Below are 14,914 nucleotides of genomic sequence, written 5' to 3'. Positions count from 1 at the left end.
AACTTTCTAGTACGTCCGACTAAGCAATTGGCGTTTCGGTGCTGTTGAACATTTTCTGAACAGGATCTGATAGACACGCTGAACTGATGTTTCCTTAAACGTCTATATAGTTAAAGCCCTGAGATGATATTATTATCATTAATGTTATTATTATTAATATCATTATTAGTAGTAGTAGTAATAGTAACAACAGTAGCACTGATGTCGATATTGTTATAATAGTTAGTAGTATTAGGTTTTCCTGACCTATTAGGCTATATATTTTGTAAAACAAATCACACGTACGCTCTTTAGTGACTATACAGTGAAGTCGATAATCAAGCATATTCTTGCTCTGCATACATCAAATGGTAATTTATTTCAAAATAGTACGACACATAATACGTCACATAGCGGTCATCTGTAATCACATTTTTAATAACCAAAAAACACAATCCCCAGTGTGATAGCAAGGCATAGGTCATATGGAGTGTAATGTTAAACACGGCAACAAAGTATGTTATAATCAACATTTACATAACCATAAACGTATCCCACTCAAAATTACATAAGACAAAAGAGGAACACACAGATTACCAATAATTCTGGATAATTCATACACGTCACTATGAAACCAAAAGCCCTCTGAGGCACGGTGCACTCTTACCCTCAACGAGGCTACGCATATTACCGGATACCCAAACAACGTTTGTTTAGTTTTATATCTGATAACAAGTCGCGTTCTTTCAGAGAAACTAGCCGAAAAACATAAGACCGATGACAAGATTCCCAAGATTACCAATGTCAATTTGTACTTCTCCTGCATCAAACGACCAACGGCACATGGTACAGACATTACCTGCTCATACAACGGTGTGAAGCTGCCCTATCTATTTTGTTGTAAGGATCTGTAGTTGATCAATGAAACAATTTAATGAAAAACGGGATGTGGGCTAGCATATCTGGCAAACACAATTGTTTAACCGTAACATGTGTGAGGGATGAAATAGTACATATGAACTGTCTAACTATTGATTCAACAGGAAAGTGACGTACAAACTACATAGCATGCATAAAATGTGTGCATATATATATATATATATATATATATATATATATATATATATATATATATATATATAGTGTGTGTGTGTGTGATATGCTGGTGCTCAGTCTATACGCTAGACTACTACATGGGTCTGTGGTTCATTTGCACTTTTTGTTACTTCAAAGGGTTAACAGTCGATATCTAGCAAGTTCATTGGCCATATTTTGCTATTTGATGTTGAGGAACAATAGCAAGTGAATGGATTAATTGTTAATATTTTGGCACTGATAGTAAGATGTTGCCAATAGATTACATTTGTTTCATTTCATTTTAAAAGAGAAAATTAATCATTCTGGTTTCTTCAGTCAAGTTGAAGTGTATTTTATTGTATGTTACTGAGGGACTGGTAAATTAGAGCAAATGATGATACTCTATTCCATTAATGTTGTAGAAAGGACAGCGCCATCTCTTTTTGTTCACTCTGCCAATAATAAATGCCAATAATAAAATGACTAAAATGTCGCCGAAAAATACGAAATGGGGTCCACAACCTTTCGGGCTTCCTATATTAATTCACTCACTTAATTGTGCCATATATTGTAAATGAATAACTTTTTGCTCTTTGCTATGACGACATGGGGAAGAGAAGTCAAATGTGCGCCCTCTAGAAATGGTCAAACAAGCCAAGCCAACTCCGCTGTATATCCGCTAGCTTCACGCCTGCAGCAGCCTACCACTCTCCAGACACCGGCCCGGCTGACCAAAAGCTTGGATAACTGAGCGCATGTGCAACATGCTATGTTCTATGGGAAATGTAGTTTCATAAGGATAGCGTTACTAAAACGGAGACATTGCTGGTAATTGTTTTAAAACCATATCTTTTTTATAATATAGCCTCCCCCTCTTAGTTCACATTTCGAGCATCTGCAAATCCTTACCACTCAAATGAAATTTCATTATGAGAAATGACAAAATACTCCTCACATAAAGCTCGTCGAACATTTTCCTGTAGCTTATCTGACTAACGAGCATTTACCACAACCTTCCATTGATGGTTTGACTTCTGCTAGAAACTATGTTAAAGCTAGCATGTAGTCTGAAACACGACTGTGCACAATTTGAATAAATACCGTGGATTGTATTAAATTAATTACTTTCCATCCATAGAGTTGAAACGATTTATAATAGGCCACATAACCATATCTGGATGGTAAATCAATTAAATAGGAATATGTAAAAGATTGACTTTTAATAGCTAATTAACGCACTAATATATGCACAATTACCACGATTCACTAAATACATGGCGTGGCAAGCTAAAAATAAGGTTGTCCAGTTCCCCTGACCAGTGAAACAAGTTCTCCCAGTTTGGTTTTACAGCAGTAATACAACTTCTGAGAAGTTAGAATATTTTGACAGGTTGCACCGCACAGCAGCACCTCTTGCGGACTAAGCATGCTGCAAACATATAGTCCCACCCCCTCACAGTGCCTCTTTTTCGCAGTCTGGAACAACGTCTATCTCTGACTGGGCAGTCGCCGGTTTTTAAAGTCCACCAATTATCTGATTGGACCACAATCACGTCACTAACTCCCCCCTCACTGAAAAAAAGCATTTCACTCTACAATATTAGGTTGACCGCGATCGCTAGACTGCTCTGCAGAGCTAGTACGTAACGTTACAATATCTTCTCAATCTGAGCGCTAGATTTGTCCTGACACAGTACTAACACTAACGAGGGACAAATGACAACATCCTCACTTTTTGTCTTTATGCCAACCACCTTAAAGTAGAAGAAAAAATGGTGCAATATCTACAATACTGACGGCACGGTAAATCATACTGTTACAGAGCGTATGCACATTCTATCAAAGCGTCCGACAGAAACACCTTCCAGTTCACTGCTTAACATTAAATAAACTATTTCACTCATATTTTAAACTAGCTGTTATTAAGGAAAAATATAAAGGTTCCATATGCAGACTTGCACGTACCATTGCCATGTAAAGTGTACGTGAGAAACTTTAAAATGTTGAGACGAAGTGCTTCATTTTCGGCCACCTTTGTTGTTTATTTTTAAGGTGAAAAAAGTCTTAAAACTTGCTGCCGTTGTTTGACAATTTTAAACAACCAGAGGAGATGAAAGGAAAGAAAGAAAAATAAAAGCTGACCAATTGCTGGTGCTCCTGCTGTTTTTTTAAATCCCGAACAGAAAAAAAGATTTTTTTTTTTGCAATAAACCCTTTCTTCCCTCCTTGATATTTGACAGCGATCCAAGCTTGGCAAAGCTGGCTGGCTCGCGAGACACACTCTGGCTGTCTTTGCTCGGTTTGTTAGACTTTGTGCAGAAGTTGCAATCGATTCAGCGAGTCCCCGCTTGTTTATTTCCGCAATCGCTGCAATTTGCATAGTAACCACGCAGCACCCGAGCGGCAACGGAACGCCACTTCTCTCTCTCTCGCCATCTCCTCCCCTCCCTGTGCCTTACTGGCAAATCACAGCAACTGGAGTTGCGTGCCAGCCAGACCCCAGACAGCATTCCGCTCTCGCACAGAAAACCGAAGTTTTTCCCCGTACATACTGCTGCAGAACCACACAAGGGTCCGTTCGTGTGCATCGCGGTGGAGAGGGAAAGGGGTGGGGGTGCTGCCATGCGCATTCTTGAGTGCATTTTAAGATGTTGTCAGTAACGCAACAACGACTTAAAGAGCTTCAAATGCTTTAGTGCTTTTACGGTTACTGCGGCGATTTACTTGAATGCTGTTAAAATGGTGGACGTTTACCATGTCAGGGTTTTTTTTTTATTACATATTCATCTTGCACATCAGAGAACCACTGGTCGTGCAAGCTTAAAGCAGCTCGGCAAAAAACATCGAATGTCTGCAGCGGATCTTCCTATAGCGTCCTTGTGCTGAGAGAAACAGCAAAGGTCATCAGCGGGAGGCTCCTACAGAGGGTCCTCTAGCTCTACAATTACAACAGAACGCGTGCACGTAGCGCGTTTTGCTTAAACGGGAAAGTCGGACGCGAAAGCGCATTTTCAACATCGCATGATGCTTATGTCTGAAGAGATGCTTGCCTGAGCCATGTGTTTGCATGTGTTTAGGGATCGTATATAACCACATTCTATTTTAGAATTTCGCCATGTTCTATTGCCCTTGTGGTTAAGTGCTGTATGTGTTCTGTTTAAGGGAATAGTATTACCCTACCGCATATCGCAGCTGTGCGTACATGACATTTGCATGTTTTCCCTTAAATACGCGAAAGGCCCATGGTATAAAATACCGTATACATTTTTATTTTTTTTTCTGGTAATAATCTGCACCAGTTCCCTTGACGCTGGTCATACAGTGCGACTGCAGCGATGGGAATAGCGCTAGGGGAAAATCATGTAACACTACGAATGTTAAAACGAATGTCTCCAATGGAGGAATGTATCGGGATAATCCAGAGAGAAATGTATATCTGATCTTTAAACGGGCAACCAGCGGTTCCCACGGTAGCTAACGTATGTCAAACACTTGTTTTTGTTGGTGAAATGCAACGAACATAAGCGAGTTCTGTAACAATGCTTTTTAGTGAGGTAATGGAGCAGCGGTGGTTTAATGACTCCTAATGCTGCGCTTCTTTGTGTTCCAATTAGTCACACCAGTGAAACAAATAAAAGACTTCTGTCCGTTCAGAACAAACGCAAAATTGGGAAGCATAACCACAACTTAAGGAGAAAGTAACATAAAAATTGGTCGTTTTGACTTAGCCAGCTATCGATACATGCAGCTTCGATGTCAAAGTCTAATTGTAACACAAATGCAATTCAGTCCATCAGCTTGTTATGGTCTGAAAAGCCAATTCCTTTACTTTCACTATAAATTAATCGAAATTTACGTTAGGAAAATAAGCAAAACTTGATGTCCAACGTTGAGGCAAAGCAAGTAAGCGTGAACATAGCTTAATGAAGTCCAGGCTGCCATATAATTAACATAATCGTGACAATCCAATTGTTTTGGAAATGTGGTATTTGCATCATATCTATCATCCATTTAAGATTTATTGGTGAAATGTATATGAGTCTGGTCCTGAATAAAGTGACTTTTAAAACCAATTATTCTTTTAGATGGGGACAAAACAAAGTTCTGAGAAATAAAGATTTATATCTTGTTTAATGTGTAGAACTGATGATGTAATAACGTTGGGTTTATATTGATTTGCAATGATGAATATTTCATCCAAAATGAATGTCATGATCGAAATATCACAGGTGGAGCTACTGTAAGTAAATTTTTAAAAAGCACAGCATGGAATTCAGACAGATTCAGACAAAGATGTTCGATCAAAGAACTAACATTGTCTAAAATACATTACTGTTTGGCAAATGCTTTCTGATTTGTGCTTAGATAAAATAGGCAGCTTAACCATAAGAGCAGGACTTTGGATGAAACTGGCCTGTGCTTTTTTCATACTGTGGAAGCAATTTTAGGTTAATGATGTCTGTGCTTTTACAGGCAATGTTAAACGTGCCTTAAGTTTAGCTGTTCCTTTGTCATCAGTGTAACTGCTTTCTGAAGCAAAGATTCGTGCACAACTAACAGTTCACTTAGAGAAAACTAATGATAATACAGGCATAACAAGCAACTAACTTACACACTGATAGAGATGACAGAGAACCACAAAAACATATAATAGATGATTAATTACCATGAAAGACAGAATTACCACTATTTTGTCAAGCTATCTAAGTTGTTATCAGGAAGGCTTCTTAAAGCCTACGTTCAGGAATCCCAGCACTTTTATGCAAGAGTGGAATACATATTACTTTCAAGTTTCTCTATTTAATATCAATATGACTTGCTTCATACCTTTTGAATAACTTGAGATGTTGTAGTTTGCACAGTATTAAGGGTTGTGATTACAAAATTCACAAGTCCAGACAAATTCTGCCTGTCATATCCTGTGATTCATTGTCATTATCTGATAATAAAAGTACAACAGACGTTATAGTCATACTTGACCAGCCAGCAGTACCTCTACTCTGTCTTCTGAAGTCACTGTACTTGAAGAACTTACTTTTAAAGAAAAATCAAGCACTGTAGTCTATTTTCAAATACCACAGCTATAGACATTTAGTTTGCAAAATGGACACAAAATGAAGCCTCAAATTTTCAATTGAGTGAGAGATTTTGGAGATACCTTCAGCCAAAGCCGAACTCGAAGGGCCTTTATGATGTGATACACTATGGGAATGGGAATGCAAATGTACAAACATGGGTACGTACTGTACATCACTGCACTTTTGTCAAACTCCCAGAAACAGAAAAACATCTTCATTGTAAAGCCCCAAAAGCCTAAATTATTTTTGCAGAATCGTCCTCCCTTGTTGGAAACAATGTCACAAAGATGTTTATAGCCACATATGTCACCCACTCTGTCACTTGGATTTTTGGATTGTTTCAGTCTAAGCTACAGCAACACAGTAATATTTTTATGAGTACAATGACAATCCTTATTAATTTTCAATAATTAAATATTATAAATGGGAGGACAAACAGTTATTAAATAACGTTTGTTTTAAAGGTGAAAGGATGGCTAAAGGTTTAATGTTCGAAATAACACTATGGTAACCTCACTGCACTGTCACGGCAAAAAAGGAAGGGGCATATATGGCGATGATGCCGGACTTGCCTTTACAAGCCATATTCAAATCGTGGGCAACTTCAAATGCCAGTCATTCAAACGAGGGCAAAAAGGAAAGATGCATTCCTGTATTCGAGACAAGGCATGCACAATTTAAGACAGTCTCTAGTGAAGTCGATGGCAATGCATCAGAAATGATTTCTGGTAATATTCTCAACCTTAACTCGCGTTAAGCAGGTATACTTTGGAAACTATAACAACGTCCAAACTAGTTTATTTTAGAAGTGTTGTTTTCAGTTTGATATGCAAGAGCACCAAGTTGAAACTAAAGAGCTATCTCTAGCTCACTCGGAGGCTACACGAAGACAGAACCCTGGAGAATCGCTTCATAGTTGTTCGCAGTCTGAACACGAACTCAAGATCCACGCGAAACTGCACTTCATTTTTACGCACTATATAAAATCAATACACAATCGCTAACAGTTAATTCAAGTTGTTTTTAATTGGAACCATTGCAGATGACAGTGATAATGGCTCAATAATTTTTTACAGATGTTAGGGCATTCCTTCTCCCACGCCTCTGTAGAAGCAAAAATCTTGACACGTTATAATATAAGGACTGCGGTAACCGCAAACATAGAGCATGACACTTCGTAGCTGTCGGACGGGCAGTGAAGTCAGTGTCTGGTTCTATAATGTGTAAATATCTACTGTATCTACCGATAATTTGCAATCTAAGTTCATGACCGTTTCAATAATGCAAGTTCACGGCAGTCCTGTATATCTGAATCACGAATCCACTTGATTTTGAAGTTGTTTTCCCCTCTTAGACTCGCACCACAGCTCAGCCAATGTCTAAAACAAGGAGGCAGAAGAGACGCCTTTACAGTATTTTCTGCCAAGTTCTGCAAAAAAAGATGTTTAAAGCCGCAGTCCTCATGCCAGGGCTGTCCAAGAGAGAGTGTCCAAGAAGACGCAAAGGACTGTTATGGTGCGATAGAATATAAAATAGAGCTTATAAATAATACTCGCAATCCTTAACAAGCGTATTAATAGGTTATTTAAAACGATTGCATTATGTTTGGAATGGACTTTCAGCAAGTATCGTCGGTTCTTACACACGCCGAAAGTTTAAACAACCAAAACATTTGGAGATTGTTTTCTTCTGGTCGACTTCAAGCCATTAGGAATGAACTCGAGTGCAAGGTAAAACAAGCGGGAAAAAACTCGAACTGACAGAAGTAAATAGCCTATGTTCTGTGTGATATTTTATTTTCGTGGTGCTATTTTGTGGAACGATCTAAATATGCTTGTTTAAATCGAGATCACCAGTCTCTTCAGCAAGATGCAAAGGCTGTCGCACGTACTGTTATTGTACTTATTCAATGACGCAACTAAATGTGTTATGTTACAATGTAGTCATAAGGGAGACGACAAACTGAGTTAAACGAGTAAACGTATGCGTGCTGAACAGTAACTGCAATGTTACTTTAAGGTACCTACTCCTAAAAGGTTGTCGGCCATTTCATTTGTGGCGGCCAGAACGAAACACGGTCAGGGATACCCTGAAGAATTCATGAGGAGAGGATTTTCACAAGTTCTTGTAGCGTCGTAAATCGAGTGACTGCTTTCAAAACTCCAGGCAATGCATAGTCACGTAGATGTCACGTAATGTAATGCACTCAAGACAACGCAATTTTTGTCCAACACTGTTAACAGTCGTGTGTTTGCACAGCGCTACAAACACGAATGCATTTCTCGAAGTAACTGCATAACACCGTTAATACTTCATCTAATTACTTATTCTTTCGACGCATAACTAGACTGTGCGTTATACTCTATGGTGTAGCATGTGAGAATAATTGGTTTAACCTAACGTGTTTATATTTGTGAGAAACTTTGGGCCTACAGGAGAAAGTGATAGCAAATAAAAACTCGACTTAAGTTGAACAGAGACTGTAAATTATGCGACAACAAATATAAAACTGACATTGACTTATTTTTGACAGGTATGCCAAATGATTGACCAATATCTTAACTACGACGCGTATATTAGTACTAAAAATAATCAATAATTTAAATTAGAGACTGAAAGAGACTGAAATTAGAATGGCATAAAATTACATACGACCTTACAACCATGAAACATGCCTACTGTAATGAAGCCCCTGACGTCAAAAGCTATCACAGGCCTATATTGCAAATTTTGGCAATGTCTCATGTGGGAGTTCTGGTGAAATCCTGACTTTGTTTTCTTAAAGGATACTTCCTGGTGTGTATCGGGACACGAAGGTATCTTATTGCTAAAACAATTAATACTACACATCTACATAACATACTCAAACTTGGAAATAAAGTAATATCACCACTCAGTAGTAAACTGTACAGATTGCTTCTTGATACTTATTTGTAGGCCTACGTTTCAACATTAAATAAAAGCGTCATAATTTAGCAGATTTTTTTTTACTCCAAATCTACTCAAAATGAAATATGATGAGGGGTTAAAATAACACACAGTTAATACCGTAGCATTTATGCTGTCTGAACGACATGAAAACAAACAGCAAACATGATAGCCCTTGATAAAGGTTGAGAAATGAAGCGTCATCTGTATTTCATTAGACAATGACCTATTATACACTATCCCCCGGTTTCACCTTTTTCTAGCAGACAATGACTGCACCAACACCGTCTATAAACGCATGTGTAACAGATATATTACACTTGCTGACTTTCGTTGTTTTTAATCTCTGATTGAGAATAGCGTGTCTTGACCAAATATTTGTTATTTTTAATAGTTTATTTGAACGGCACCAGCACATGGTTTATGAATCCATTTATAAAACTGGACAGAAGGGGTTGTATTGGTTGTCCACGACCCTGTACAAAGATGGGCATGTTTCAATAAAGAATATTAACACCGAACTCCTTAAAAAGTGTGTTGCATGTTTTCATATAGCCGTGCATATGTCTGTAATCATAAAAGAAACTATTTATGTAGAACCGTAGAGAGTTGTGAGCGATGCTCCATATGGCACTCCTGATGTTTGATACAGAGCCCATTTAAAGGTTATTTTTTAAAGTATAGGAAATAAGGGAGGAATATGAAATACGGCAAATATATTGGGAATGAGATGAATTTTAAATGCATATTCATGCCACCAGAATAAAATAAATAAAACAACATAGTTCTGAGTAAATTAGAATTGTTGATTAAACCAATGCACTTACAGGTTAAAATGTCACCACATCCACAACAGCGCGTTGATGCATGACTGATATGCATAGTCATGCACACTATTTAGACACGAAGGATTCTTTTACAAATTGTATAAATGCAGGAGTGGCTTCATTGATGCATTGCGCTTAATATGATTTGCAATCTGGTTTGTCATATATTAGGTGCGATAGATGATGCTTCAAAAACTTTTAGGTACTACAGGTTCTATAGCCTTTTGAAAAACTGCTGAATTTCCGATATAAATACTATGCTTGATACAAAGGGCACTCGTGGACGAGGACTATCAATAACGTTAAGTATTCCAAAATATGTATGCGGTCATCTGAGGTCAACAATCTAAAGGCTGTACATAACTGATAATGTGGGCTTTAAAAAATATTCTTTCGAGTGTTGTACTTAGTATTATTTATACTAAGAAGAGTATTTAAATTGACTGACTACCACCCAATGGGGGCCGGTAAAAACAAGACAATGCTAACCAAAATATAATAATAATAATAGTAGTAATAATAATAAAGTAACTAGAGGAGAATCGTACTAATTAAAATAACATTTTACGCGATGCAAAAGTTTTGTCTTTAAAATTCCAGTTGTGGTCAGAAATCGAAACAAAACGTAGTCTTTACCTAACCTACATTTTTGAGCAGTATCTATTTTTTCAGACCACCTTTACAGAATCTAGGGTCATGTCATTTGTATTTACATTGTAGCAAGCTTTTACATTCTTAAATGTTAAAAATGTCCTCAGTACAATCAATCATCAAATTATCTTTTCAGTGTTATGACTCTTATATAGCTAAGATAACCAGTCTGGAAATTTTCTGCGTATCTCTGGTTATTATAACAAAAATTATAACAAGTATTAGTGGTGGAAGTAGCAGAAAAAGTAATAGCTGTAGGAACAGTTACTACCATAGTACCATTAACAGTAGTATGAGGAATTTAGGGAAAAAAGCCCTGTCCATCTCGAGCACGTTAGTTTGAAGATGTACGGCTAGTTATTTTTAATAAGCTGCATTCATATTATTCGTGGTAGTATTGCTAAATAATGCTTATAATAGCAATCAAATCATGTGAGTAATTGATGAGATCATAGTCTTCAAAATATTGAGATTGAGACTATTGCTAACATAATAAGATAGCAATAATGATACATTTAATTTGTAATGAAGAAATGAGTAAGATTCCATTCTTGAAAATTACGAGACAGGGGAGATAATGCGATGCCTTGCTCGCACCCCTGGAGAAAAAATAGCGCATCAGCTAGAGCTCCACGCTCCATCTAGAGGTCACACGCTGAACCTACAGTCTAAACTTCAAACTTCACAGAAAATTGACTGTCGATGAACGCGACTAAGATTCCGGATCATTCGAACTTCATGATGAATTCAGAAAATTTTAAGCCATTCGTGATACTCCATTAAAACTAAATTGTGCTTATATTCCAATCGATGTCCAGTCAGCGCTTGTGTGAAAATAATATTTGACACGGAATAACTTTCATAGAAGACGTGGACTTACAGTGGTTTTTTACAGATATTTTATTTAAAAAGATCCTCTGGTATCCAACCACACATTTGTATGGTTTCCAAACATACATTTTGCTTTATACTGCAGCGTAAACCGTCTCCTTCTAGTTGACTGAATGAGATTGTAAAATAGTATTGACAAATTTTCAAGAGGTGTCTAAATTCTATGTGATCCATTATGAGATCCCCGTCCAGCATTCAGTGTTCACCCCATCTATCCTTTTCCCCCTCAAAATGTAATCTTTATCTAAAGTGACTCCGATACGTCGTTTCCTTGAACGAAAAAATAAACACAAAAGTGAAGACTGTAGGCTTCATCGTGTATTATTGATTGTTTGAGCCATTGTCATATGTAGTGTGCAGTATCTGGTATAGGCTTCCATTGCTGAGTATCTTTACATACTAACAACGACGGCAGTAGTAATAATGCTATTATTCGTTCGCTAATTATTTAAACGACGAATAGATTAAATAGTTGAATTCTTCTAGACAAAATTAATCGCTTATATCATTTAATAATTTTTATTCATTTAATTTCAAGGTAAATTGGGAATTAATCAATGCTAAAAGTATATTTCATAAAGGCGAATATAAGCAACCGATGACTGAAAAGTCACAGAAAATCTCAGTTGAACGAATAAATTTGTTGTGTCTGGAAAAGCTACCCAATTTAATAACACATGACTTTCAACCATCATTACTTTTACAATGATTTTATTTTTGTAGTGTTATTAAACAGGCTTTAAAAGGTAGGCAACACTCATAGCAAATGACATTGTAGAAATGTTTAAATAGTTACCTATACTTACAGGGCTGAGAGTCGAATTGTATGTTTTAATTTATGTTATAATATATTCACTGTAAATATTCGAAAGCCTTTTTAATAACAGTGGCTTTAGCTCTGCATAAACTGCACCGCGTTCTCATTCAGTTAATCAACTAATAAATCAAAAGTAATGCTCGATGTTCAAAATAACATCCATCGTTTGAATGGCCATCACTGATTTTTTTTTTATTTGTTCAGTGAGAACAAACAGGTTAACAGAAGGAGGCATTGTCTTTGCTGTAATCGCTTCTTTCCCATAGCCATTAGCCAAAACTATTTTCCCACTGGTTTATTATTATTATTATTAATAATAATATTATTAATTTTGTGTGTAGTAGTAACAGTAGCAATACAACCAGTAACCAATTTGCCTGTAAAATTTATATGGTTACATAAATCGGATTCACATTAGTCTGCTTAGTCGTATCTATTATTGTGTCCCTAGATCAGAAATATCTCGACGATTCCCAAATATATTCTGTTACCACGATATATAAACATAAAAAATAACAACAGGCTTTACTAAAAAAAAAAGTATTTTATCCTGTAATGCCACCGCGCTCAAACCATAGACAAGCAAGCAGTTGGTCAGTTGCCGAACCTACCACAGGAGGGCGCTCACTCAATGCACGTCCCAAAATGACTTCAACAGCGTAACACACAATAGTGACTTCCCCTGGTCACTCAGCTCCCAACTGAAATATGACCATACTTCACATAGCCACTTCACCCTATTGCTTACAGTAAACAAACATGTTATCCCAGCAGGTTTATATGACTTCGATTTTTATATAAGTGAAACAGCCTGGCTGATTGCTAAGATAAAACAATACATAAAAATTTCAGACATAGACAAGCTCCTCTTTTTACAAAGTATTCCCTACACGTAATGTTTCTTTATATTTTGTATCCCCTTGCTTCTGTTCCTGTTATACTGTACATGAATATGACACTATCCTGACTGGATCCAACACAGTTTAACGATCACACTCCTCTTCACACTTCAGATCTCCTCCCTTGTAAAAAGTTCAAACTTTTCTTCCTTGCCCTCACTGCAATGTAATGATCTTTGTGAGTGAATGTGGTGATGCAGTTCTGATGACTGTGGTTCCACCATCACAGGGCATACTCCCTAAGCAGCCCACACACCAAGGAGGAATCATCTCTGACATGAGTGAGTGTTCTACTCATGTCAAAGTTTAGCACTGGACTCGAGTAAATCAGAACTTTTGACACTTGCTAAAACGGTGCAAGTGACTGAGTGAGTTTATGTCTCTGTGTTTGAGATGAACATTGGGTTGGTGTGCATGTGCCTCAGTGAGAGGCCTGGCCTGGCTGTCAGGTTTGTCTGCTCACTGCCATCCTGGTGCTCTGGTTGGACCCGGCTGTAGAGGGCAGCTGGGATGACCCTGGTGGCTCTTGGCCCACACCCGATATGTAAATGCTGCTCCCTTTATCCGCGGCACCAGTGCAAGGCACTAAATTACAATAATTAAAAGCTCCCTGAAATGCACACCTGGTCTGGGAGGGCTGCGAGATAGAGCCCGGGAGGGGGAGTGGGGGGGGTGGGGGGGTGCAAGGGGTGGAGGGAGGGGTGCGCCAATGTTCAGGCAGCCTGGAGGTAATTACACTATCCAGTTCTGTGGCAGCTTGCCTCCGAGGCTCCACATAGCTGGGCCTTATGAATAAACAACAAGAAGCCTGACTGTGGATCCCCTTTCTGTAACGCTATCGCATTCTCTGGTGACAGGAGTTGTACCCCCTCCTTTCATGCCTGGGTACATTAAAAGCCTGAAACTATTTTTAAATATAAATTTTAATTTCTATAAAGTTTATTTAATATAAAAAATAAGAGGCTACTTGGATGGCTGTGATGGAATGCTGAGAAGTTAACAGCTGACTCAGGATCTCGGTTTTCATATAATTCCATACTACAAGTTTCTTCAAATGAGTTTCCTTGCATGTCATTATTTCCTTTTTATTAATCTCATTGTAAGAATAACAAATGTATCTGCCACTCATCTAAATTTACATTGTTTTACTTCTTAAATTATATTGCAGTAGCAGCTACAAGTATAGTTTACGATTTGTTTTTGGATATAAATGATATGCATTTTAATTCTGTAACTAAATCATGCCAATTTACTCTCGACTGAATCAACTGTCTGCAAAGCTGTTTAAGATTCAGTTCTCCTTTCTGTACACAGCATTTGTATCTACCAGCAGCTATGCATTTTCTACAACATCCTATTCACTGCAGCTATTACTGCTAGCCTGCAGGGGGTGCTAGTGACGATGGCTAAGGTCCAGCAAGTGATTGTAATTTCATGGCGGCTGTTTCACATTTTTGAAAGAGCTCCATTGTTCAAAAACTCTGCCATACTCCACGGAATCACAGCTTAAGTTTTAGCCCTAATGTGTATACCTTCAGTGTGCAGCACTACACATTACATCATTGAGTGAGACCACAGCGCAGTGGCAGGCCCAGTTCTCTTGGGCCAGCAGGAGTCTTTTTGCATCCACAGGGCTTTCATTTGCCTGAGTTTTTCATCTTTAATGAACGCTCAGCGTTAAAACTGAAGGAAATAACATTAAGATGCTGTTATGCTGCAATTACTGGAATATTGTTCAATTAAACTCTCAGAGAAGCACACAAGAAT

The 14,914-nt window shown here is 37.7% G+C and overlaps 1 protein-coding gene across 7 annotated transcripts in view; it reads right to left on the bottom strand.

The window, feature by feature from the left end:
* The window catches only part of nfia (nuclear factor I/A), a 167,930-nt gene that overhangs the window by 118,229 nt on the left and 34,787 nt on the right, over positions 1-14,914 (bottom strand). Inside the window, exon 1 of one of the 7 annotated variants that reach the window (XM_036553902.1) lies at positions 3,022-3,215. The exons of the other annotated variants lie outside the window; for them this stretch is intronic. Within the exon in view, the coding sequence (XP_036409795.1) occupies positions 3,022-3,030 (9 nt within the window). The 5' untranslated portion in view covers positions 3,031-3,215. Of the gene's footprint in view, positions 1-3,021; positions 3,216-14,914 lie in introns of those variants that run through there. 7 annotated transcript variants of the gene reach the window in all.

This window comes from Megalops cyprinoides, chromosome 2 (assembly GCF_013368585.1).
Source record: "Megalops cyprinoides isolate fMegCyp1 chromosome 2, fMegCyp1.pri, whole genome shotgun sequence".
Lineage (NCBI taxonomy): Eukaryota > Metazoa > Chordata > Actinopteri > Elopiformes > Megalopidae > Megalops > Megalops cyprinoides.
This window is presented reverse-complemented; position numbering and strand designations above follow the sequence as displayed.